This window comes from Clavispora lusitaniae (genome assembly GCF_014636115.1).
Source record: "Clavispora lusitaniae strain FDAARGOS_655 chromosome Unknown tig00002663_pilon, whole genome shotgun sequence".
Lineage (NCBI taxonomy): Eukaryota > Fungi > Ascomycota > Pichiomycetes > Serinales > Metschnikowiaceae > Clavispora > Clavispora lusitaniae.
The window spans coordinates 1,672,791-1,698,554 of record NW_027093982.1 but is presented as its reverse complement, the minus strand read 5'-3'; the positions used below and the strand labels follow the sequence as shown (position 1 = coordinate 1,698,554).

Genomic DNA, 25,764 nt, shown 5'->3' with positions numbered 1-25,764 from the left:
CATCCGCTTTATTTACAACTTAACACTTTTCGACGCAATTCGCTTTTGGAACCGATATCTTCCTTATAAAAAGCATACTTGTAATTATTAGTTTTGTCTAATTGGCTAAGGATTTTAGTTATGTCTTACTGCCAGTGCGACTCTCATTAAAGAGTTTCTACTTTTTCGCGTATACGTTCTATTTTTGCAAAATTCTCAAAGCGGGGGTAAAAGTGCGTCCTAACAGAAGCCAGAAAACAACATAGGAATTAACACCCACCAATTGAAAATTCATATCGATCATGTATACTGAAGTGGGTTCTTTGGCTTTTGTCATGTGAAATTCCAAAGTCTTGGCGCTAGTTGGGGAAGTGGCGGAGCCCTTTCGTACCTAAACAACATTCTGCACAGCCGCACCCCGGATATGCATGACTGCAAGCAAGAATAGCATATATTCTCGTCCGTGGTACATTATTTTCTGGAGCCAACTACACAGAATGTCCGCCAACGAATTCTATGCCGCGGGCCCGCAGGGTGAAAGAACAGATATCCCTCAACAAGAAGCTTTGAGTCAAAACCAGGAACATCAAAGTCAGCAACAATATGATCAGGACGGGCAACAGACTGATCGCAGCTTCTCTTCGTCGCTCCTCTCTGGCACCATGGGTAAGAAGACACACGGACATGGTGTCCTGGACATCATCGGAAACCAGATTGGCCAAATGATTTCGGGCAAGTCGCACGGTGGAAATCACGGCAGTGGACATGGAAACCAAGGCTATGGGCACAATGGAAACCAGGGTTATGGGAACAATTACGGAAATAACTATGGAAATCAGAGTTATGGAAACAACCACGGAAGCCAGAGCCTGCATGGTTCTGGTGGCTTGATGGGCTCATTGCTCAACGCAGGCAAGCTGTTTATGAACAAACAAGGTGGTCATAACAATGGCGGAAACTATGGCGGCAACCATGGTAGCAACCACTATGGCGGGGGCCCAAACAACTATGGTGAATACGGGAATGGGAACTACAATGGTGGAAACCATGGTAACCATGGAGGATATGGGGGCGGTCAGAACAATTTCAGCAATGGAAATTCGTGGGGCTATAATGACGTCAACAATGGCCAAGGAGGCTACAGAAGATAGCTGGAGACAGCAATCGTTCTAATGTTTGGTTAATCTGCCTTTCACGGTTTGTTCTTTTGCGTTCTTTATCCGCTAGCATAACTATTAGGCTGACTGGTATATGCTCGTCTGTTAGTATCTCACTGAGAGTTGGCGATCGTTTTAATGATTATCGTAGCATCAGTTTCGTTCCTGATCGCATTCAGTAAAGTAGCATTCAATTAAAGAATGATCTTCATCAATTGGAAGGAAGAGACACTCAGATGTTTCTGACATGTTGTAAATGTAGTTCTTTGCGGACATGATACCATGATACTTTAAAGGTGAAAGCGTCAGATGGGCAAATCATTACCCAATCAATTGTATCATGCATTTATGGTCTACACATCTTGTTACTCAAATATGAATGCACACGAGTCATATTAAACTGTAGTATTTTGAAGGTTTTTAGTGTCATCATAGTGCACAAGCTCATGTCAATTACGACTAGTAGAATAAGAAGAAGCGCATGTGCGCGTCTCTTTCCAGCATACTTGATCTCAGACACCTGCACATTTTCCACTCCGAAGAAGCCACCACTACTTTTCAATGGTCCTACTCCTCCGATTTACAGTCCTTTTTGTTGCTGTTGTTTTTGCAAGTACATTACAGATAGGACTAGAGGCTAACTGGACAGAAGCACCTTTTGCGCTACAGCTAATTGAGTCTGTCGCTGAATTTGATGAATCACTTTACATTGGCGCAGCAAAAGCATTATTCCGAGGAGAGGAAGACAACAGCGATTTCGACGACGTCGATGATGAAGAAGATGACGAACATACAGGGAACTCAAATGAAGTACCAGATGGGCCCAAATCTGATCGTGAAAATTACGAGCTGGTCGCGAAGGTTCTTTCTGAAACTCAGCTAGGGCTAGTGAACTTGCATTTGGTGAATAAACTAGCGTCTCCTAGAATCCAAGCCCATTATGATTTTTTCAATAATGAGTTTGACTCTGAAGCTTTGAAGACTATTGAGAAAAAATGTGCCACGGACCTGTTTGGCGAGCCCTTGATAGATCCTTTGAAAGCATGGGTGAAATACGGAAACAAATACTACTGCTCCGAAAGCGATTTGTTCGCTTTACAAACAGACACGTTCTCCGAAAGCGTGATGCCGTTTGACAGAGTGATTGGGTCCGATGAATCGAAACCTCTTCTCGTTCTTTATGGAGATCCTAGTTGCCTGCGATTTGCTGGCATGTTCCATACTTTAATGCTGTTCGCTGAATATGGGTCCATCAGATTTGTCTGGAGATATGTTCCCTCATCGTTTGGCGCAAGCAAAATTCCAGGGTTTGGCGTTACAATCACTTCCAAAAGCAAGTCTAACAAGAATGCGCCTCAAGTGGAGGGTGATATTCTAAAAGCCTTAATCAAGATCAAGAAAGATGGTCGTGAACTTTTTGATTTGGAAGACGATAAATTGTCGACTCTCTCAATCAATATAGTTTCTCTTGTTCTTCAACAACTGGACCCGGTTTCTCAGCTAGCCCTTCTCAAAGAGATTTTGCACAATTTGCCCCTCTACGGCCCTTATTTGGGTAACGTGGAAGCATCTGAGTCGTCAAGAAGAGTTGAAAAACACGCTTTGGCAAATGAAAAGAAAGGTGCAGCGTACGAATCTGTGGGGTTGTACATAAATGGTGCTGCTACTCATCGCTTGCAAACGGACTTACCCAACATCATCGATAAGCTAGCCCAAGAGGTGTCTACGATGGAAGAATTTAGATCTTACGGCTTCAATATGGAACAAAGCAAGTTGCTTCTTTCAAAGTTTGCTCTTTTGAGCGCATTCAAGGAAAGCGAGTTCAAAAGTGGTTCCATGTCAAATAGGTACTCTCTTTACAACGACGTTTTTGTTCCTTTCGATAAGGATTCCGGAGGTGTTGTGTTTTTTAACGACATTGAGAAAGATGAGTCGTATCAAATGATATCTACAGACAGAAAGGATATGTATACTGGCAGTGGTGCCTCCCAGCTTCGTGTGAGTCAGATTCCACCGTTGAGGGAAAATGTTCATGACTTGATATTTGTGATGAACTTCTCAAACAAACACCAGTTGAAGGTATTTTTTACCATGGCTAAGATCATCTTGGATAGAGGCATTGCTCAACAGATTGGTGTTTTACCTCTTATGGAAAGCGACAAGGACCAATACATCGCTGATCTTTTTTACCATATTTTGGAGGTCGGAGAAGTAAAGGAAGCGATGGCATTCTTGTACAAATACTACGAATCCAAGGAGGAAGAAGAGAACGAATTGTTCTCTAAGATCAAAATGCCTCCTGAGTTATTGGGTCTGTACACCCAATACAAAAGGTGCATTGAGGATTTTTCATTGACAGAGGCCTCCGTTGTCATAAATGGTGTGATTCATAGTATGAGATCAAACTGGAGAAATGCTTTGGGCCACCAAATTACCCACGATGTGAAACTCTTACAGAAAAGTATCCGAGAGGGTCTGGATAAAGACAAGTCTTTGAAGAGTGTTTTGTATTCGGACTCCAAACTGTCTAGAAACACCCACGTTGTGCCTTTGGATCCAGCAAATATTCGCTACAAGAAAGTTACTAAGGAGATGATAGACAGTTCTCACGCCTTTGTTAAAGAGAAAGACAGTAACGACATATCATTAACTTTTTGGCTCATTGGGGAATTTAACCTCCCAATTATTCGTCAGCAGTTCATCAATTTGTTGAAATTTATGGATTTATACAATGATAAATCAATCCAGATCAGAGTATTTGATACTTCCAAAAACCAAAAGCATCTTAATGATATTTTTGAGAGCTATGCTAACAAATCCTTAAAATCGGATGACATTGCTCAAATTATATCGATGGTAAAAGCGGGAAAAGCACCACATGGCGAAAAAGATGCAGAGAAAATGGCAATATTGGAAAGAAATCATATTCAACTGCATCTGCCAATGATGTTGTTGAACTCTCGCTATCTAAGCTTAACCCAAGAGTTTACCATTAAGGATATTGAAGAACTATTGGAATACGAATTCAAACAAAGATTAGGGATATTCAAAGAGATCACTGATGCATACCCAGACCAGTTTCTGTGGAAGCCAATAATGCATTTCAGAAAGGGAAACTTAAACCATCTAGATTGGTTCGATCTTGTATCATCAACGCTTAGCAACTCCTTTTTTGTCGAGGACGTCTTGCAGCTCTCCGATGTGTCCAGATTTGACTTTTCTTCTTTAAATTTCGCAAACTCTATCGACGTGACTGGATACTCAAAAGAAAAACCGATTGATCTATTAGCCATAGTCGACCCTGCGGATGAATTCTCCCAAAAGCTTGTGTCCATTTTCTCCTCCTTATCTGACTTGTCCTTCGTAAACGCTAGAATTTTGCTACAACCACTTTCAGAATCCAAGACTCCGAATGATTTGTCACGTTTCTATGTTGACGGATTTCAAAGTCTGCAACCAAAGTTTGATGCCAATGGACGGTACATCGAATTTTCCTCTTGCAATTTTGAATCTGCCGTTGACGATACTGAAATGTGCATTGAAATTGATGCTCCACTGAATTGGTACATTATTCAAGGAAAGAATTCTGACCTATACGACTTCACCAAGTTCACTATGGTAGGAGATACTGACTTGGGTTTCACACTTTCAAAATTGGTTGTGGAAGGGTATGTGAGAGATGTAACTACAGCAAAATCTATTCCGGGCCTCATCTTAGAGGCTTCAAAGGGTACAACATCCCAGGATGCATTCACAATGCAAACCATGGGCTATTCTCAATTCCGTTTAGACCCTGGAGCTTGGACTCTTCAAGTAAGAAGTGTTGAAGATGAAGAGCCATCGTACGATCTTCTTTCGGCAAGCGAGAACAAATATGACAAAAATGACTGCTTAAGCGATTCAGTACCTCTTCTCGTGAAATCCTTGAAAAGACATCACATATACCCAAGAATGAAAAGAACTGATACGCACACACTGCATCTTCGTGCAGCTAAAGAACAGGCAGACATTAACGTTTTCAGCATTGCTAGTGGTCACCTATACGAACAACTTATGTCCACGATGATGTTATCTGTGGTGAAGAACACGGGCAAACTGGTAAAGTTTTGGTTGATTGAAAACTTCTTGAGCCATGGTTTCAAGGAAAGAGTGCCTGGGCTTGCAGAGAAATATGGTTTTGAATACGAATATGTGGGATATCAATGGCCTGCTTGGCTCCGCCAACAAAAGCAATTACATCGCAAAGTCTGGGGTCACAAAATGTTATTCTTGGATACTCTTTTTCCAGCAGATCTTGACAAAGTTATTTTTGTCGACGCCGACCAGATTGCCAGAACAGATTTGAAAGAGTTGGTTAACATTGACCTTGAGGGCGCGCCGTACGGTTTTGCACCCATGTGCGATTCCAGGAAAGAAATGGAAGGATATCAGTTCTGGAAGAATGGATACTGGCCTACAGTATTAAAAGATGACTTGAAGTACCACATCAGCGCTCTTTATGTTGTGGACTTGCGAAGACTTCGCGAGACTTTGGTAGGAGACAAGTTGAGATCTCACTACCAAAAACTTTCTGCAGACCCTAACTCATTGTCAAATCTCGATCAGGACCTTCCCAATAACTTACAGAGACAAGTTCCGATCCATACGTTGCCACAGGAGTGGCTCTGGTGCGAAACGTGGTGTTCGGACGAGCTGAAGTCAAGTGCTAAAATGATTGACTTGTGCAACAACCCAAAGACACACGAAGGAAAAATAGAGCAAGCGAAGCGCGTGATACTGGAGTGGGAAGATTACTACAACGAAATCAGCCAAACAGAGGAAAGCTTACGTGTTCACGACGAACTTTAAGGAAAGAAGTTAGAATTGCGAATGCAAATATTCCACACAATACTCTTCTCGAGAATACCATCCCTATCATATGCAAAACAAACTAGGAAACGTTTGAATAAAATCGAAAAGCCTCGAAATAATTTGAAAACTGAATCCAGTTACGTAAACGGGTGGTGAGCGAACATAACAAAAAAAAAAGAATCAAATTACGGCGAATAAATGAACGGGATATTGGGTTCACATTATAGGGGAAACGATTTCCATTTACACGTTGAAAATTCTCATTTCGGGTGCCGTTAACACAAAATTTGCCGTCTCCCAACAAGCGTTTTCAGATCGATCGCCTGCATTTTGATAGGCCACATGTGTCACTTGAATGGTGCCGCATCCTGTATATACTATTCAGACCGGCGCATCCAAAGCGGTTTCGGGCCAACTAATCGTTTTTGCATGTGAGTCAGAGTAATAGATTAGAGCACGCTGCAGGAGCGCGTTTTGATAGCGTTAATAGTGGTTAATATTTCATCACAGTTAACTTATTGTTACTTTTTTTCACTAGTCTCGTATTTTCTCGATCATGAAGATTACGGATAAATTGCAACAGGCTCATCTGTGCAAGGTGGGTGGCTCGGCTCCTCCAGCCACTTTTTCTTTCGAGTTCTTTGTGCCCAAAACTTCCCAAGGTTTACAGAACTTATACGACAGAATGGACAGAATGTACGATTTGAATCCGATTTTCATCGACATCACCTGGAATGCTGGCGGGAGGTCTTCTACTTTGACTAATGAAATGGTTTACACGGCCCAGTCAACTTTGGGCCTTGAGACTTGTATGCATTTGACGTGTACCAATATGCCCGTGTCTTTGATTGACGAGGCCTTGGAAAAAGCCTTCAAGTCAGGATGCCAAAACATCTTGGCGTTACGTGGAGACCCTCCATTGGATGGCTCAGAGTCTACAGGAGACTTCAAATATGCGAAAGACTTGATCTTATACATTCGCAAAAGATATGGTGACCATTTCAACATTGGTGTCGCTGCCTACCCTGAGGGCCATCCTGAGGAACAAAACTCACCTAATTTGTTGAAGTATTTGAAGGAGAAAGTGGATGCGGGTGCCGATTTTATCATTACACAAATGTTCTACGATGTAGACAACTTTATTGCGTGGTGTGCCAAGTTGCGGGAGCTCGGAATCACGATTCCAATTATCCCGGGAATCATGCCTATTTCGACCTACTCTGCCTTTATTAGGAGAGCTAACTGGTCGCAGGTGGCTATTCCCCAACACTTTTTGGATGCCTTGAATCCGATTAAAGAGGATGACTATGCCATCAGAGAAGTCGGAACACAGTTGGTAAGTGAAATGTGTCAAAAGCTCATCGATTCCGGCTATGTTAACCACTTACACTTCTACACTATGAATTTGGAGAGATCAACCGTAATGATTTTGGAGAAGTTGAACTTGGTGGAATCTATCAAGGACAACGACGCGGTTGTGGAAATCTTGCCCTGGAGAAAATCTTTGAACCCAAGCAGATCGAAAGAGTCCATCAGACCAATTTTCTGGCAAAACAGAAAGTATTCGTATATCTCGCGTACTTCAGGTTGGGATGAGTTTCCTAATGGTAGATGGGGTGATTCCAGATCGCCCGCGTTCGGTGATATTGACCTTTCTGCATCCGAATTGTTAAGGCAATCCCCCAAGAGAGCGTATGAGTTGTGGGGATGTCCTCAGACGCTTAATGATTTGTCTGATATCATTGTTTCTTACTTGAACAATGAGGTTAAGGCCTTGCCATGGTCCGATGGGCCTATTGGTGAAGATACTACGGTTTTGAAGGATGCGTTGATCGCCCTTAATAGAAAAGGTCTTTTTACTTTGAACTCGCAACCTGCTCTTAGTGCAGTAAGATCCAACGATAAGTTGTACGGTTGGGGCCCCAAAAATGGTTTTGTGTACCAGAAACAGTATTTGGAGTTCCTCGTCCGTAAAGATAAGTTGAAAGAATTGTTGGATATTGTTGAAAAGCACAATGCTAAAGACACGTATGGTCTCATCACATATTATGCTGTGGATAAGAGTGGAAATTTGCATACCAACTCGAAAAACGACGATATCAACGCTGTTACCTGGGGTGTCTTCCCTGGTGAAGAGATCTTGCAACCCACAATTGTCGAAAAAGTTTCATTCTTAGCATGGAAGGACGAGGTTTACTCTTTACTTGACGAATGGATCACGATTTTCCACAGCAAGGCCATCACAGATATTGTTCCTGAGGACAAGATCAACAAATTCGATGATTTAATCAAGTCCTTCGGCGAGAATTTTGTCTTGTGTAATTTCGTCAACAATGATTTCACAAGTGACAACAATGTCATGTTCAACTTATTGAACAGTCTCAGCGGGTCATGCTTGTAATCGGTTGCTTTGGGTCAATCATTATGACCCGCTGAGCTGCTCAATGTTTTCTTTTTTTCAGTTCAGCATCTTTGCAAACAAAAATTTTTATATGACCCCAAATGGGTCCGGCTTTTATCTAATTCAACATGGCGATAAAACGAATAATGACCCCCTCACCAAAATTGTTTATGACAAAAACGGGCTGTTAACTACAGCGCACAGCATTTGCTATTACTCCCAATAACCTTATAGCATCCTCAACGGCATGATATTTTTTCTCTTGAAAATACACACTTATACTAACCATTTGTAACAGGCCCAGCCTCTATGGATTGTTCCTAATAAAAAACCGCTCATTCAATCGAGAGCCCCGACTCTCCATACTTCTAAACCCATCACTTTGAACTTGCCATACTTCTCCTTGTTGTCATGTGGCTCATTGAGAATCTCGTTTCCAAAAGTCTCACAAGGATATGAGACTCCCAGGTAAAGTGCCTTATCCAACCAAAGGCCATTTTGTCCATGAGAGGAGCCAATGGCAATGAAATCGTGGTTCGAATACACCATATTATCATTCATCCCCGTATACATAAATGCCTTGAAACGCTCTTTTTGGTGCGGTTCACCTTCTGAGCCCGTACGCTTATTTTCGTCGTACCACTCACATTTCCAAAGAAAACATTCTCCGTTACCATAGTATCTCTTATGGTCAGTGGCTCTCAAATGTTCATTTAGATAACATCCAAATCTGTTTTTCTTTTCATCCTGAATTACCATTACATATCCGTGGGGGCGCTGTCCCTTGTTGTGTTCATGGGCACTAAAAGTGACCATATTTTTCACAACGTCTTCAGCGTACCCTTTTTCTTCATGGATTTTAGACTTTCTCAATTTGAGCTGGTGCCGCTGGAATTCTGGATCACAATGCCGATATAGCGTGTTGAGCGAAATGCCATGCTGGTCCATAGAGTAAACAAGTTCCCACTCATTATACAACTGTAGACGCGGAGGCATCAAGTTACGAATGTTGTGAGCCAATTCCGGATCGAGAAGCCTATGGCGAGTAGAGTCGCTATATCCTGTGAACTTTAAATCCGAAAGCGCAGGCAATTCTGGCGATTCTGAGTGGGAACTAGGTGGCGAAGGCTTTTGAGGCCCATGTATGATTCGAGAGATCAAAGATGGCTGTTTTCGAACCGGATGGAACCCCGTAGGATGATCCTGGCTCTCGTTTTGTGCAGAATGTGTCTCTGTCATGGCTAAGCGAAGAAAGAGGTGGTCACTTTAGTCTTCGCGATGTGGGGCAAGCAATACGCATGTGGGGTCTTTAGTGCGCTCACTACATTCAATCCATTACAACGAGTGAATGGATCGATGGATTAGTGCTATTAGAGTTCGGGACTGTAAGCTCATATCTGCTTGGTGTTGAAAGATCAATAAAAGTTTCACTTGTACGAACCGTACTTTGTTCGCCATATCTGTGAACATTCTTTATGGCGTGATAGAGTGTCGAGTTTATACAAGTTCTACGCCGCTACGAAATTTAATCAATCTGTCTCTTTTCAATACATCAAGATTCGTTTATTATATACCTCTGCTCACTGAAAATCTTACAAGGGAGGAAAGAAACTCCACTCCAATTTTCACACTATCGACGAAAATAATGCCAGGAAACACCTCGCTGAGCTTGTCATCTAGCCCAGCCATTCCGGCACAGCCCAACAAAATACAATCAATATTCGAGTCCTTATACTCTACTAAAACCTCTTCTACTCTAGAGGTAATTTTGCCAAACTCCACTGGATCGCTTAAACTTAAAACCAGAACATCCAATGCCCTCGTAGGTTCAAATTTGTGTTTGGGAAACACTCCACTGCCTGCAAAAGCTGTTATGGCTGAGTCCAATAATTCATTCCAACCACTTGTACTAGTCAACACAAGCAGACGATTCAACCTAGCATTAGAGTAACTGTAGAGCAAAGTGGCTTGCATGATTCCCAAAACGGGCTTCGATGTAGATGTGGCAAGACTATGAATGAGAGGATGGTCCGAGTAGCAACAGATCAAGTACCCATCATACTTTGTGTGGAGCAGATTGGCCAAAAGATCAGCTAAAACAATCTTCTCCGACAACCCCAGCGTTTGAGCTCCATCAATTTCTTTAGGCGCAGCAGGTGGTGCAGTGTAAAACTCTAAGGTGATACCTGGTGGAGCGACTAAAATATTTCTGAGGTTATCAGTGACTGATTGGGACGAGTTGGGGTTGATAACTAACAAGGACATGGAAAAGCTGATAGGTTATATGCGCGTGAGAATTCGATTTGCAGACATGTTCTACGTATAAACGTACAGATAAGGGTAATAAGACACGAGTCTACACATTTTAATAATCCCTACATTGAATTTGAATTTGTGAGATGTATCGTTTAGTGACTACACTGACATCATCATAGCCTTATCACCTAGTTTTCGTCTTATCGCGTGAGCACAACATCACAATGACAGAATCAATTAGGTACGCCAAGTTTAGACAACTTCTTGTATTTAAAGTTTCCTTACTTCTCCTCTTCCTATACCTAATCACCTTTGAGTTGCTCGTGGAAAGGGATACATCTCTTCCTTTGATCACGTGGCTGTCACTAAATGGATGCACTCTTCTTAATTAAGGAAGATTAGTATGTCTTTTGTTGCCGCTATAGATTCACCTACCAACATAGCAACATGGTCCAGGTGTGTAATATCCTTAGCTGCGATACTGGAACATATCTGTTTCTCGATTTTCCCTGACACCTTGGCTCTTCTGGCTATCAATTCGTCTCGAACGACACATGGGGAAATTGCCTTTACTGGCCCTTTTTTTCACGATTATGACTTCCAAACTGACTTAATTCTTCCTGAAGGTTTTTCAACAACTACATCAAGCAAGTCCGATCCAAAATACTCATTTGTAGTTGCATCGAAGCACATGTTGACGTTGTTTAAGAATCTCGAGCCTAGTAACTTGAGCTACATCTTCCTACGCGTCGATTGCAACGAAAGTACACCTATCGCACGTCGAAATAAACTACTAGTCGAAATTTTGACTAAGAAATTAATTGTCAAGAAATATCAGATGAATTACCTGCCTGTTGAACACATGGGCACGGCAATTGGTACTAGCTATAAGACAGAATTCGAGGAAGGGAATGTCAATTTTTTCATGATGGAAACGGCAATCATGAAACTGTTTTTTGATATGGTTCCTCTCGCAACAGAGGATCTTTCGATAGATGTGAAGACTACTAAGATACTCTTTGGCGCATATACAAAACAAGTTCTAAAAGACCGTGAGTACCTCAAACAACCCATGCTGATTACAATCCTGATGGCAGTGAATGAGCTAATGGATTCGAATTTGGGCGATGTAAGTCTCTCTGTCAATTTTCGACTCAAAGATTTCCGAACTTTTATTGCGCTTTGTACGTCACTCAAAACAGATGGTCGCTGTGAACCACAATACTTCGACGGTGATCCGCATTTTGAGGCATATTTCAAGAAGAACGGAGATCCCATTTTTTTCGAATTCAAGTCTCAGAATGCTGTTGTCAGGTTTATCCAGTTTACTGCTGATGAAAACGCTACGGTGGATGAGTCGAAAGAGAAGTATGTGCTCGTAGCACCAACCATCCTGAGGGCAGGAACTTCACTAACAGAAATGACAGAATCCGTCGCAAATTCACGCCAGTCACAAATAATAAGTTTATCACCATCTCGTGCCCTGCGATTTTCTTCCTATCGGCCCGAATCTGATGATTTTCCGTCCACACATCATGCTCATAGACATATAGTGACCTACGGCAAGGCACCATCGGACTCGCCAGACAGACAACCAACAGCCAGAAATAGTGATACAGACTACAATACGTCGGATGAAAATGAGGGTGAACAGCAGACATTAGGACCTACTCAGACCACAAACAAACCAGTTTCACTTTTTGAGTGATGGTCTAGAGTAAACAAACCAAGAATGCTGTGAGCTTTAAATGTATTCTAGGATTCTTCGTCGACAGAAATAATGTTTATTTGGGGAGATATGATACAGTGGCAAGGTGACACACGGTCGGACCTAGTTGGCAACCTGAGCATTCTTGTTTTTGCGATAATAATTGGTTGCATATCTATACCCTTGGGCCAATTGGGCACATTCATTGACAAAATGGCAGCCAAATAACAAGTAATTCTTAGGCAGAATGGCTAAGGAGTACCTCATGAACACTAAGGAGTACACAATCAAAGAGCCAGTCATGGGGCCACTGATAATATCTGGGTCTTTTTTCAAGTCCAAGACGGCGGCAACGGGGATACCGAAGTTGGACACAGGACCCCAAAAGTGAGTAGTGAACAAATATTTGAAATTCTGCTTGTTGAAGATATTCTTGAACGACATGTCGAATTCGAATTAGTGAGAATTTCGGTTCTGAGATATCCGGAAGCGCAGCGGGGTTGAAGTGAAAAAGCAGGTAAGCATTTTCCCCATGTGCAGGCCGCGCCCAAGTTTCTCCACTAGTTCAGATTGATGTGCCTCTACTATGTAGTATAGGATTTAATGATATCAACAAGGCTTTCGCCATTTACTAGATGTGTGATGTATTTATTTATATGCTTTGTCTCCATTTTGATCAGGAAATTCTTTTTTAGCTCAGCGTTTTCTCAAAGTAATTTTATAGTTAGCTAAGTCATAGGCTGGTCATACAGAAGATCCAGACCACTTGATCCGCTTCCTTGTTTGAACTGTACGGGTACAGGAAAAACTCCATAATGATCGATATTCAGTTCCATTGTAGTAAGTTGCAGCGGAACTGAATCGAGACCCAAAGACCCAAAAGAATTTGAGCTGGGCTCAGTTGATTGGACACCCAGAGATGCAGCATTCGGCGCTTGTGGGTGCAAGGGCTGAGGTTGTTGAAGATTTTGTTGGGCTTGCTGATGATGTGGGGCCTGTTGATGCTGTCCAACAGGGCGTTGCAAAAGAGGCTGATGTTTCAGAAGCGATTGATGTTGAATGGGCAGGGTTTGCATTGGCTGAAGAATTGGTTGACTTTGCATTGATTGACTTTGCATTGATTGAGGCGGCATTGATTGAGGTGGCATTGATTGAGGCGGCATTGGGTGCGGTGGCATTGGGTGAGTTGGCATTGGTTGAGTTTGCACAATGGGTTGCTGAGGGGGTACAATAGGCTGTGATTGCAGGGCCAAGTTAGATTGCTCTGCATTGGCCCATAATGCCGGAAGATGATCTTGATCATACAGTGCAGTTGAAATGGACTGATCTCTCATTGTATTCAACACTTGTTGCATCTCGTCATCAGACGGGCTGCTAAGATAGTAGGGCAAATTGTCTGGATTAGTAATCCAGAAAGGATCGTTCATGTTGAACCCGACCATGGAGCTGGATCCAATATCATTATCTGGCATCGATTCACTGTTTCCACTTTTGTTCTCTGAAAAATCCTCATAACGCTTATAAAGTTGGATTGCTTGTTGGATGTTTTTGTTCACCAAGTATACAATGTTGGTGGACCACAAATTAGCATTTTGCTCCAACAAACTGTGGCATTGGATGTCAAGATCAATGATGCTGTTCAACTTGCCCTTAATGTCCTTGAGAAATTGAGGAGCCTTGCCACGAATAAAATCTTGCGCCTTGTAATTAAGAAGAGTGAAAATGACAATCATTCCCTGGTAGATGAAGGAGTTTATAAACGGATACTGTGTTCTGAATGCTGTTCCTAACCTTATCTTGCTGACAACTTTGCCATCAACTCCAACATACTTGGGAACATTCTGCTGAAGAAATGCCTTGACAAAATCAAGTATATAGTCCAAATACAAGTAAATGCACTCGCAAATAGAGTTGAAAAGGTAGTCATTCTCTTGAACACCAACAAATTGGTTCATAAAAGGTTGTAACAACTTAGCCCTGTTAACGTGAAGTGCCAATAAATCTCCTAGAGCTTCACATCGATCAACGTAGATTGGAATATCAGAGTACTGGTTTAGCTCGTTTTCATTACCGCGGATAGTGTCTCGGTACTCTTTAGAAGCAAACCACATTAATGATTTAGCCTCCTCTTTGAATTGATTTTCGAGCATTACGACGTTTTCAAGAGTGAAATTCATCATAAAGCTCTCAATTAGCATAACATTAGAGAGGCGAATGCACTCGCTTAATCCCATTTTCAAGTGAACTTGAGTTTCCTTAAGCGCCAAGCCCATCTTACTTAAACTTGCCATACCAGACGACATAAGAACTAACAGGTTGACCTGAATCAGTATTGGAGATGGCCGACCCAAAATAGAGCATAATTGTCCGCTAACGTGCTTCAACGCAAACCATACTTTGAATCTCGAAATATCGTACGCATCGTCATCTTCTTCCTCTTCCTCTTCCTCGTCATCACTTAATGCCTTTTGATCAGAATCCTTCAGTACTTCTTCGGTCTTTTCTTCATCATCGTCATTCTTTGTCATTTGAGCAATACCAGCAGTAGCCTTGTCCACGTTTTTACTTGTTGTTCTTAGATTGAACATCACATGGAGACCTATCGAGTAGGCTATAGAGCAGCTGTGGAACATCATAGACCATGCCTCTTCGTAAAGACTATCGATAAAGTACCATTCTATGCAAAGAATATGGGCCTGGACTGTAACAATAGACTCATTTATGAGATTATGCCGCAACAGGGAAAATCCACGGTAAAGGGCCTTTTTCAAACTGTTTGTTCTCATATTCAAAGTAGAAACAGACTCTATAGGCTCCGTCGAAATACCACTCTCATTGTAGTCTTTTGGTGTCAATCTCTGCACCAGTAGTATAAGCATCATATGCAAAAGCAACAAGTCATCATCATGCTCCCACTCGTCTTCTTTTATCAAGTGGTAATTTTCCACAAAATTCAACATTTGAGGTTGGGAAATCATGCTTCGGTACCTCGAGACGTTGAAAAAATGGTTGACTAAATAAATCACAACTCGTCTGTTTTCTTCCTCTGATGATCTAGAGCGAAGAACATTGGGTAGTTTCTTTTTCATTTGCGAGGGCTCATCTTCCTCCGTGTGATTATCTGGTTCTTGGATATTGTCATCTTTCTTCGAGCTGTCGTCGGAATGGGGGGTATTGTCCTTTTCCCGTCGAAGGACATCAATCATGTAGTTCGACAGCAGCGGCCCATAATACTTCTCCCCTAATTCAGTAGTTTCACCTGAAATTTCAAATGCACCATCTGAACAACAGTCTGCATTGGAAGCCCGGTCAGCCTTCTGAAGTTTGTTCTTCAAATCACGAACCTTTTGTATCAATCTGAAATTCTCGTGAAGTATCCCTAATTTCTCTCTTCGTAGCAAAGTAACTTCCTCTGACAACTTGGAAACATCTGGTGAATGACTGTCATTATGCGTCCCTTGAGAAACAGTCTGGGATATACTATCCATACTTGGGTCCTCATCTTTATGAACTTCCACATTCCTAAACTTGGAGGGAAACTCACACTTCAAATTGTTCTTGAAACACCTGTTGCATGGCTTTCTTTTGTTGCACTTAACCTTTCTGCGGCGACAGGGGATACACGAAATGGGATATTCACTCATTGGTATGGAAAAGATTTTACGAAGATGTAGTCAGAGAGGCACATGTCTTGGACTCTTTTGGACGATGGTGCTCATAACCCGACATGTCTCGCCTTTATAATTGCACTTCGTACCTACATGGCTGTCCGTATGCAGAGGAAGGCTTAGAAAAGGTATCATATATTTTAAATTCCCTAAGCGTTATATCTATGCTGGGATCTTCGAGCATGTATTATTTGCTTTCTGCTTTCTTGTATGTTCTGGCTTCTCACTCTTGGTGATGGTCGTGCTATCGGAATTCCATCACTTTACAATGCATGCTGCGGACTATCGCCTGATGAGATGCAGTCTTGAATGACACCTGAGCTAACCTTCAATTAAGAGAGTAATATACGTCGGATGGACCTGGACACCTTTCCGAAGACTAATGTAAGCTTCTTCGCACTTTTCTTCGGGGTTTTTCCGGTAACAACATTGGTTCTCGATGGCAATTTTACCTGCTTTGCATTTCAGCCCCTTTCATTAATAAAAGCGCATGAGCATCCCCAATCTTAAATTCATAGAAAGGCTAGAACAAAGCAACATGACAGTTTTCTAAACATTTAAAGCAGATAAAAATATAGTTTAACTAGTAATGATCTATTTCGCTAGTTTATCAAAGCGGTCCCGGAAAATAACTCCTGTATGTAGTATTTAAAGTTTCATGTTCTTATCTATCTTGATTATCTATATCGCGTTTTGCGAGAGCCATTTCGCACTTCCCTTAACGTTTTGTATTCTTGTACTCACATTTTTTATCCCACACCAGTCAATGAAAACCAGAGAACCCTATATGGAAGATGACGTGACGTATAAAACTCATTTTTCACTTGATCAAAATCTGCTTAAAATCCCTCTCACGACCGATGCGCCAATTCAAGCCCCTGGTGCTGTCAACACGCCGAAGTTTTCTCTGAGGAAGCTGTCTATGGAACCGTATTATAAAACATCAAGCCGTCGGAATACAATAACATCGAGTCGCTCTTCTTACGTGATGATGTCTGATGTTTTTGACTACCACTATCTTGATCAGATCGATGCAGAAGATTACGAAAATGCAATCGTCACCGATAGCGACACCGACTATGATGAAGAGGAAGATGGTGATTTTCAAGTGCGGCATCATAGAAAATCAAGAACCTGGTCAGATGAATGCAGCTCTGACTCGGAGTTGGAAGACTATAAGGTTCATTTTCTTATGTTTAAGGTCACATCTCGGGCGCAATATTCGGTTCCGCCTCGGTCTTCATCTTTGACCGCATCAGATCAATATGAAGATGTTCCTATGAAAGGCGCAGACTACAGTCTCATTCCCACAGTAAATCATCCCAGATTTTCGTCGCCTCTTTTCCATGGACCACTGTGTCCCATTGACTTTTTAGACGATCCTTTGGAGAAGGTTCTTTCAACTTATTCTCTTCAATGTAACAACCCATTGAATATCATTGGAAAACATGAGCGTGAGGTGACTGAAGTGCTGAAAGCGCCGCTCGCTAATGCCAGAAATGTTAGTGACAGCTACGATGGTGCGGCGGTCAAGAATGGAATCGTTTCTGATATGTATGATACCGAGAGGATTGAATACTTGTTTTAGTTTATTTATAATTCGAATTGAATCCTCGTTATCAAGGAGATGAGTCAGAAATACATTACGCTGGTTCATCAATTTTCTCTATCTTTCTCGAATATGCTTCGCTAAAAGTATAAGACTCACCTAGAAAGTCGCGTTCAACAACTCATACATGATTAGACACATGCATGGAATTAAAACATTGTCATTCAATGTAGCCGCACCTTCAAGAACAGCACCTGAGAGTGCTACAATGAAAATGTTTTCCCAATTGGTGCCTTCCTTTTGCAAAATAAAAGAGTCAATGACACCGTAACTTGCAAGAAAAACGACGAGGTACGTCAATGTTCCTTCCAAAGTTCGATTACCTCCCTTCCATTTCTGTTTACCAAACTTTGAGCCAACGATAGATGCCATTGAGTCACTCAAACCTAAAGCAACAACCCCGATATAAGATCTTAAAGAAACAAGGTCTTCAATTAGAGCACCATACACGATAGGAATGGCCACACCAATAAGCAAAAAGATATAGGACAAGTTCAAAGGACCCTTTGTATCCTTTTCATCTTGGAAATGCGCAAGTTGACTATGCAAGAACTTGCCCAAAAATGTGAGTCGAGTACAACGCACTGCTTCGATGGCAATAAATACAAACACAGACCCCGAAACAGCAATGGCCACAAAAACAGGTTCTTGAGTCATTGCTGGGTACGAAATTGCACCTGTTAACATGAAGTGCCAAGCTTTCCTGCTGAGATTGAGGGATATAACTTTCTTTGAAGACATTAAGAACATAACTGGAATGGCGATCACAAGAAGAAGAACCCACGATGCAAGAAGCTTCACTCGCATCTCAGACGAAGTAATGTAGTTGATCAACCAAGAGATAACCTCAACATCAATTGTCTGTGTTCTGAAAAGATAATTCATCGTGTAGTAAAAAGAAGCAGCGAAAGCTCCAATGACACCAAAAGATGCAAGTTCGAAAAGAGCACCGCCAGAAAGATAGCGTGTGCCATAGTAAAGAGGGTATGAAATACCAAAAGCAACAATGAGTGAGATCATCAATGCACGAATAATGTATAACACAATAGTCGTGTCATTTAACTCCACATGGAAATTGCACAAGAGGTTGACAATGAATACACAGATGATATGTATCTCTGTTGCTGACAAAGTCGTCTTAACAGTATCATCTTCATCATCCTCTCTGTGTTCATTCCAGGTAGTGAGAGCCATTTCCAAGGAAAAGTACAACCAAACGGCACGGACGAATTCGAAAAGTTCCAAAGTCTCGTTTTCATTGTACATGTAGTAAAACACAAAGGAGGATAATACCTTCGCCACTGGATGCAATGACTTAACACAAAAATTGTTCAAAGCCAAGTTCATTTGGAAAAATGGTGATGTTGTGTCACCAAGCAAAATCAGAAACAGAATTGGAATAAGGAAAGCGTAGATGGTGTTGAATTCGGGCAAGGCTGGGTAAACTGTGTTCTCTGGATCCGCATTGTATTTCTTCACCAACGAACGATGACTCAAATACATAGCCAAGAGTGCTCCAAGGATGTTGAAACCTATAGCCAGCACCGCCGCAAAGTCCTTCTCCAAATAGAGATAACTAATCTGGCAATAGTATAAGCATGTCAAGACCTCAACACCTTTGCGAAAGTTCATGTGGAGATTCAAAAAGTCTTGAAACTCGTACAAAACACTGAGTGGAAACTTAACCTCTTCTTGGGTCTCTGGCTCAGGTGCCTGGGACAATTCCTCATGCTTGGTCGTTCTTGGGGATGTTGTCTCTTCTAATTGTTCCGCATTTTCAATATTCTGAAAAATAGCTGCAGTGCTTCTACTTGAAGCACTTTCGTTCTTGTTGACCTGTTTCCGGCGTGCCATGATGCTTGTAAACTTGATGAATCTCCCACCGAACGTTGTATTATCTCGGTGCAGGTGCCAAGGCGGGAACAAGTGCAAAAAATAATGACTCCGGCGTGATTCGAACACGCGCATCTTACGATAACAGAACTTGAGTCTGCCGCCTTAGACCGCTCGGCCACAGAGCCACTTTATATTCGATTATTTTGCTGCTCTTTCTAGAGACAGAACTTCCATGGTAGTCGAAGTAGTACATCATTTGAAAAAAGCCCTTGGTGAAGAAAAAGCCAATCACCCTTTCGGATCAACTAGGGAAAGGTACAATCACTAGTTTATAATCAAACTTGACTTGGTTGAAGTTGCTGAAAATCAGGCACACGCACATTCGCAAAAATTATTACATTGGCCATTTTTGGTGACTTGTTGAAAAGAAGTGCATGGAAGTAACCTACCGATGGATGAGTTGCAGCATGTGCGCCGCTGCTGATTACTAAGCTTGGGAAGACGGCTCTTGTCGGCAATAGTCGTTGACCCAAATGGTGCATATAAACATCGGACGTTGATGTAAATGTGGAATATTATCTCCACCGAAGGTAGTCAATCTCGCGGAGTGCATGTACCATGAAAGAGCCATGCCATTCTTCGCCCAATATATACTTTTGCCTCAAGCAGAAAAATAGTGCCATTACTGGCTAGTCCATGAGAAACGTTTCTATATTCCCAAACAATGTTCTAGAACACAAATGTAGGAAGTGAGCGGTGATGAATGTTCGAGAGTGCTTTTTCTGTTGCCTTCGAATTGCACTTTCAGGCACCGGCATATGCAGTAATGCCTATTATAGAGCCATTACCTAACGTGCTTGCTGCATCTATATGCAATCGAAGCCGGTAGATATATAACGGGCAATCCCATGATCGTAGGCTCTTTTTATTTCACCTCAACGTTTAGTTAAATCACAAAAATGGGAAAGGCTTTAATCGCAATCACTTCATACTTCGGTCCTTTCTACGATGATGGAGCCAAGACTGGTTTGTTCTTTGTTGAGGCTTTGCACCCATACGAAACCTTCACCCAGAAGGGATACGAAGTCACTTTTGTTTCCGAGGATGGAACTTTTGGCTGGGACGAACACTCGGTTGCAGAAGCTTTCCTTCCAGCAGGAAAGGACAGAGAGATCTACGAAGACAAGAACTCTACTTTTATGAAGGCCATCTCTAACGTTAAGAAGCCATCCGAAGTCAACGCTGATGACTACGACATTTTCTTTGCTGCTGGAGGCCACGGAACCACCTTTGACTTCCCAAAGGCTTCCGGCTTGCATGAGTTAGCCGCCAAGATCTGGTCCAACAATAAGGTCGTCGCTGCTGTGTGCCATGGCCCACTCATTTTCTCCAACTTGTTGGTGGATGGTAAGCCATTGATTGAAAACAAGAAGGTCACAGGCTTCACTGACGAGGCGGAAGCAATCATGAAGCTTGATGGAACTATGAAGAAGTATGGCTTGAAAACTGTCAAGGACATTGCTCAAGAGTGCGGTGCAACTTACGTTGAACCTGCTGACCCATGGAGCTCCTACACTGTCACTGACGGTAAACTTGTCACAGGTGTCAACCCTGCATCTGCTGCGGAATGTGCTGAGAAGAGTATTGCTGCTTTGAACTAAACTAATGTCTATTTTATATCTATGATACATGATTACTGAATTGCTTGTGTTGAAACATTTTACTATGGCTCATGAAAGAAACTATGTAATATTCATTTGCACATAGATGGAATTCCTTCGAGATATCAATCTAGTTGAAAGTGGAGCTTACAATAATTTTCCAATTTTCGAGCTCATGTTTTCTATTCCAAGTTTCTTGAAGCCTACTCGTCCAAAAAAATAAAAAAAAAAAACCGCACATTGGTCATCATGATTATTGCAGATTATTTGCAAGGCACTAGATTATAGTCCTTCCAAAACTATAAGGTGAAATTATATTGGATACATGTATTTTATGGAGATGTGATCACATAATAATTGGTTAGTAATTACATTCTTCTGAACGGATTCAAGTAACTTTAACTCAATGTTATCACGTAATTCGTTCTTATATTTGCTACAACTAGGTTGTTGAAAAAAAAAAATAAATATGTCAGTAAAATACAAGATATTGTACTAAAAAAATAAGCCCGATGCGGGGCTCGAACCCGCAACCTTTTGATTGACCTTATTGAGATTAAGAGTCAAATGCTCTACCGATTGAGCTAACCAGGCGATTACATTTGCTTATTTTTTTAGTGTATATATAACAGCTTACTTTTGGAAGTGAAGAGAATAAAAGTTTGATTTTTTTATTATTGGCCTTTAAGCATGCTATATACCTCAATCAAGAATTACTGCCTTCTTTTTTTTCTTCTTCTTTGTCGTTTTCACTTCCGTAACCTCTGGAACCACTGGGGTTTGTTCACGTTGCTCTGAAGATTTGGATACCTCGTCATTTTGTTTTGACGTTGATAATTCCTCCTTTGCGATCTGCTTTTCCCTTGAATGAGGTTTGTCTGACTTTTTTACTTTTTTCTTTTTATCCTTACGTGCTTTCTTCAGATCTTTTTCAGCCAAACGACTTCTCAATGCCTCCAAGTCAATGTCATATTCGTAACCTTGCATCTCCTCCTTCTGTCCGAGACTTAAAGAGTCCAAACTGAAGTTCTCGAGACTTATAGCATTCGAAAATAAGGGCTTCTTCTTTTTCTTTTCTTTCGCAGCTTCCTCCACGATGTCCTCTGCCCCGTCTATGGTTTCTTCTCTCAAAATAACAACCTTTTCTTTCTTTAATTTCTTGCTCTTCGATTTACTTTTCCCTTTAGCTTCTTCCTTCAATGATGTCGAGCTACTTTCATTCTGTTTGTCAACAGTTGCTCCTATCTCCTCAAAATCAAGCAAGCTTTGCTTTGCATTGCGCAGCTTCTTTTTAGTTCCGGTTGTGATGTAGTAGGGGTCATCCTTTAAGCGCTCTATTCTCTCTTTCGCTGCTTCGTCCGAATTAGGATCTTTCTCATTCCGTTCCTCAGGCTCCTCGAGTTCTTCTTCACTGGAGGAGTCACTATCAATCAAGCAGTATTCAGGAGGCTCGCTAATTGATGTTTCCAAATCCAAATCATCTGGAAGAGCAATACGCTTCTGCGCTGTATTGGATACAGGGTTAAGTTCATACGATTTAAAGAACGAAGGTAAAATCTGAGTCAAAAGTTGGGGTAGCTCCTTATTCTCCTCAGAGGTTGGCTCATTAGCGATTCCTGTTGCAGGATCCTCCGAATATTCTTCACCTTTTGAAGTTTTACTTTCAGGCAAATCTTCGTCATCATCATTTTCTTCTTCGGATGTCCCATCACTTTCGAGCTCCAACATATCCTCATCTGAAGAGCTCTCCGTGTCACTACCCTGGCTTAAAGAGTTGCTATTGTCGTTTGTGTTTCTTTGGAAAAGTTCCTTATAATATTTTAACTCATCATCCTCTAATTGTTTCATCCCTTCTTTTGCTGTCTCATGCAATGCATCCATACAGATTTTCAAAAATTCTAACCAAGACAACGCCCTTTCTTGTACTTCATAATCTAGGTTTTGATCGAAGTTTTCAAGGAACTTGATCAATTTGAACAAAAAGAAAGAGACTTGATGGTAGAACTTAGTTGGCAAAGCACCGTCACTGGCATAAAGGTATTGATAGTCAGAAATAATGCTTGAAAAGAGCTTGATTATACCTTGAATCAAAAGGCACAAAACGTCAGGTTCTGCCAAAGCCAGTAATTTCTTGGAAACGGGAAAATGGGTCCCTTGGTCTAACTTTCGATCGATGTAACCGTTTACGAAACAGTTGAATAATTGCACTTTCTCGCCAAGACCCGCTACCATCAGTTCTTCTTTGTCCTCTTCCTCTTCATCCATGCCTTCAGAAAGCTGATCGGCATACTCACCCATGATCCAATACAAATCTCTCATTAAAATAGGACAGCATTCCAAAGGTGAAACAGACTTCGCATACTGTATAACGACGGTAGACAAAATAAAAGGACGAATTGACGGCACTTTAACGGCTAGGGACTTGAACTCGGTTCCAAGTTTCAATGCGATGGTGTCAGATGCATGCTTTGAGAGCGAAACAGACGAGTTGTGAGCCGAGTCTTCGGGAGATGGAATGACAGTCAAATCAACAAGTTCTTTCAATGCAGTGACATACCACTTGAAGTTGGGAATATTGGAGTAATTATCGTGAGAAGCAATTTCTAAAATCTTATGCGTGATCTCCAATTTTATGTTCTCAGGAACAGGCTGATTCATGTCCTCTTCCACAAGTTGCATGAGGAGTAGTTTGACTAAATCGGCTATATTGTCCTCAGTGACCAAATAATGACAGATCTCTAAAGCCTTTTGCTTAATGATAAGATCTTTGTCAGTAAGACATTGCATGATAACTGCCGCAACCCCCAGAACTTTATGTATAAAGATAGGAAACGACCTGACAATCTTGATAAGTGCAAGTAATCCAACATACTTTAAGTTCGAATCACCAGTGTCGAAGAATTTCATTAGACTCTCAATACATTGCTTTGCAATATCCCGATCCTTAGAAGAGTCAGAGAGCATACCCCCATTAACAATGCAATTGATACACTCATAGACCAAAGATGTTGCATCAGTCTTGTTCATCAAGGTAATGATATAAGGAAGGATTTTCTTTTTCATTCTAGGTTCCACTTTCAGTAAACTCTGAAACAACTTGAGTATACGAATTGTAAGCCAATTGTTCGTAGATTCTTCGAGAATGGAGAAAATTTTTGGCAAGTAATTCACAAAGATGTTGGGATTCTTCTTGGAGATTTCACAGATCACAGTAATTGTTGCGCTAACAACAGACACGTCTGTATCATCTAACTTCTCAATCACGCGAGGCAAGCACGATCTTAGACTCTCAGGATATTGGATGAAGACTTTGAAAAGCGCCAAAATCGCCTTTTTCCTAATATAAGGCTTTGAATGCGTAAGCTTCATGACCACGTCATCCACAATGTCCTTAGCCAAAGCAGGGGTCACAATAGTGGCAATGCCACTAAGAGCCAAACCGATTTCAATGTGATTATGAGAGTTTAAGTCTTTCTTGAACTGATTGGTTGCCAAAATCAACAAGTCCTGTTCATTCTTGAATGATTGCATAGACGCCAAGTAACCAATTCGCTTTTGTTGAAACTTGGCTGAAGACATAACTTCAAGAATTCTGAAGTTGCACCAACTCATGTCAAAACCATACATCTCCAAATATGCAAGTTTCAAAACAGCAGTCGCTTTGACCTCTAAATCTGTGGTTGATAATTCATCTTTACATTCCTGAATCGCAGTGTCCAAAAACGTCAGTAAGCTCTCGGGCGACTCTTTGGAATGAGCACGTATACCCTTAATGAGATCCGAAAGTGACTTCTCAAATGTAATTCCAAATGGCTTGAGCCGGGCCAAAACTTCGGAACTCTGAATTTGGAACGAAGCCATAGATTTTCGAAAGAATCAGATTCAGAACAAACGCACTTTTCTGTTGAAGAATCACCTTGTCCTGCATTGTACTCGTGTCTTATCAAACAAGGTTATTCCCACAAGGAAAGGTCTCTGGCACTAAACGTTTGTGGAATAATAAGTCAGTGATCACGTCTTGGTCAAAAGCAGTTTCTGATCGTATTCACTTGGATAATGAACTCACAGGATGAAAATTCTGATTTGGAACAAGACCGCACCCAATGCTCTGACCAAAGTGAAAGTTCAGAGGTAGACACTAACTCTGGTTCCGAAGACGATTTTATCAGTAGCGGTGACGAGTTGACGACAGTTATTTCGTCGGATGAACAACGACACAATTTTGGATTTGCATCGTCACTTTCAGAGCATACAGAGTATTTTACCAAAACATTGGCATATGCACTAGACTCAGTCCAGATGGATAAGTCACTAGTGACACAAGCACAAATTAGTGGCAAAATCAATAACAAGAACCAGAAATTGATTGAAAAGAAGGAAGAGCTACGTATGAAGCTACAGCATTTAAAAATGTTACATGACAAACACATCACCAGTAATAGACTCGGTCAGCTTGAGAGGGATATTAGAATGTTCTCGACACGTTTAGAAATCCTTAAGAATGGAGTACAAAAAACTCTGTTGTTAGGCAAAAAAAGCACACAAGGCGTGGCGCAGAAATACCCGGTGGAGTATAATCAGGCTAGAGATAAGATTCTAGAACGAGAATACGACTGAATTGGCGTTGATGTTTCCAAA

The 25,764-nt window shown here is 41.4% G+C and overlaps 13 protein-coding genes and 2 non-coding genes across 15 annotated transcripts; 7 read left to right on the top strand and 8 right to left on the bottom strand. All coding sequences in view use genetic code 12, as the record gives it.

The window, feature by feature from the left end:
* Positions 1-476: 476 nt before the first annotated feature.
* On the top strand, positions 477-1,130 carry FOB63_005410 (uncharacterized protein; the record flags this gene model as incomplete). Its single annotated transcript, XM_002616895.2, has 1 exon — positions 477-1,130. The coding sequence occupies one exon, from the start codon at positions 477-479 to the stop codon at positions 1,128-1,130; it is 654 nt and encodes a 217-aa protein (XP_002616941.2).
* Positions 1,131-1,697: 567 nt separating this feature from the next.
* KRE5 (Kre5p) lies at positions 1,698-5,984 on the top strand (the record flags this gene model as incomplete). Its single annotated transcript, XM_002616896.2, has 1 exon — positions 1,698-5,984. One exon carries the CDS (start codon positions 1,698-1,700, stop codon positions 5,982-5,984), a length of 4,287 nt encoding a protein of 1,428 aa, XP_002616942.2.
* A 559-nt stretch (positions 5,985-6,543) lies between these two features.
* MET13 (methylenetetrahydrofolate reductase (NAD(P)H)) lies at positions 6,544-8,388 on the top strand (the record flags this gene model as incomplete). The annotated part of the gene is made up of 1 exon (XM_002616897.2): positions 6,544-8,388. The coding sequence occupies one exon, from the start codon at positions 6,544-6,546 to the stop codon at positions 8,386-8,388; it is 1,845 nt and encodes a 614-aa protein (XP_002616943.2).
* A 339-nt stretch (positions 8,389-8,727) lies between these two features.
* OXR1 (Oxr1p) lies at positions 8,728-9,627 on the bottom strand (the record flags this gene model as incomplete). The annotated part of the gene is made up of 1 exon (XM_002616898.2): positions 8,728-9,627. One exon carries the CDS (start codon positions 9,625-9,627, stop codon positions 8,728-8,730), a length of 900 nt encoding a protein of 299 aa, XP_002616944.2.
* A 327-nt stretch (positions 9,628-9,954) lies between these two features.
* DCG1 (Dcg1p) lies at positions 9,955-10,653 on the bottom strand (the record flags this gene model as incomplete). Its single annotated transcript, XM_002616899.2, has 1 exon — positions 9,955-10,653. The coding sequence occupies one exon, from the start codon at positions 10,651-10,653 to the stop codon at positions 9,955-9,957; it is 699 nt and encodes a 232-aa protein (XP_002616945.2).
* Positions 10,654-11,047: 394 nt separating this feature from the next.
* DDC1 (Ddc1p) lies at positions 11,048-12,352 on the top strand (the record flags this gene model as incomplete). The annotated part of the gene is made up of 1 exon (XM_002616900.2): positions 11,048-12,352. The coding sequence occupies one exon, from the start codon at positions 11,048-11,050 to the stop codon at positions 12,350-12,352; it is 1,305 nt and encodes a 434-aa protein (XP_002616946.2).
* A 123-nt stretch (positions 12,353-12,475) lies between these two features.
* MPC1 (pyruvate transporter) lies at positions 12,476-12,796 on the bottom strand (the record flags this gene model as incomplete). Its single annotated transcript, XM_002616901.1, has 1 exon — positions 12,476-12,796. The coding sequence occupies one exon, from the start codon at positions 12,794-12,796 to the stop codon at positions 12,476-12,478; it is 321 nt and encodes a 106-aa protein (XP_002616947.1).
* A 284-nt stretch (positions 12,797-13,080) lies between these two features.
* On the bottom strand, positions 13,081-15,996 carry ZCF1 (Zcf1p; the record flags this gene model as incomplete). Its single annotated transcript, XM_002616902.2, has 1 exon — positions 13,081-15,996. One exon carries the CDS (start codon positions 15,994-15,996, stop codon positions 13,081-13,083), a length of 2,916 nt encoding a protein of 971 aa, XP_002616948.2.
* A 682-nt stretch (positions 15,997-16,678) lies between these two features.
* FOB63_005402 (uncharacterized protein) lies at positions 16,679-17,608 on the top strand (the record flags this gene model as incomplete). Its single annotated transcript, XM_002616903.2, has 1 exon — positions 16,679-17,608. The coding sequence occupies one exon, from the start codon at positions 16,679-16,681 to the stop codon at positions 17,606-17,608; it is 930 nt and encodes a 309-aa protein (XP_002616949.2).
* A 120-nt stretch (positions 17,609-17,728) lies between these two features.
* FOB63_005401 (dolichol kinase) lies at positions 17,729-19,483 on the bottom strand (the record flags this gene model as incomplete). Its single annotated transcript, XM_002616904.2, has 1 exon — positions 17,729-19,483. One exon carries the CDS (start codon positions 19,481-19,483, stop codon positions 17,729-17,731), a length of 1,755 nt encoding a protein of 584 aa, XP_002616950.2.
* An 85-nt stretch (positions 19,484-19,568) lies between these two features.
* FOB63_005684 lies at positions 19,569-19,650 on the bottom strand. Its single transcript has one exon. It is a non-coding gene; the product is annotated as a tRNA-Leu (tRNA).
* A 774-nt stretch (positions 19,651-20,424) lies between these two features.
* On the top strand, positions 20,425-21,126 carry GLX3 (glutathione-independent methylglyoxalase; the record flags this gene model as incomplete). The annotated part of the gene is made up of 1 exon (XM_002616905.1): positions 20,425-21,126. The coding sequence occupies one exon, from the start codon at positions 20,425-20,427 to the stop codon at positions 21,124-21,126; it is 702 nt and encodes a 233-aa protein (XP_002616951.1).
* A 506-nt stretch (positions 21,127-21,632) lies between these two features.
* FOB63_005683 lies at positions 21,633-21,720 on the bottom strand. Its single transcript has one exon. It is a non-coding gene; the product is annotated as a tRNA-Lys (tRNA).
* A 108-nt stretch (positions 21,721-21,828) lies between these two features.
* On the bottom strand, positions 21,829-24,987 carry APL5 (Apl5p; the record flags this gene model as incomplete). Its single annotated transcript, XM_002616907.2, has 1 exon — positions 21,829-24,987. The coding sequence occupies one exon, from the start codon at positions 24,985-24,987 to the stop codon at positions 21,829-21,831; it is 3,159 nt and encodes a 1,052-aa protein (XP_002616953.2).
* Positions 24,988-25,182: 195 nt separating this feature from the next.
* FOB63_005398 (uncharacterized protein) lies at positions 25,183-25,743 on the top strand (the record flags this gene model as incomplete). The annotated part of the gene is made up of 1 exon (XM_002616908.1): positions 25,183-25,743. One exon carries the CDS (start codon positions 25,183-25,185, stop codon positions 25,741-25,743), a length of 561 nt encoding a protein of 186 aa, XP_002616954.1.
* Between the last annotated feature and the right edge of the window lie 21 nt (positions 25,744-25,764).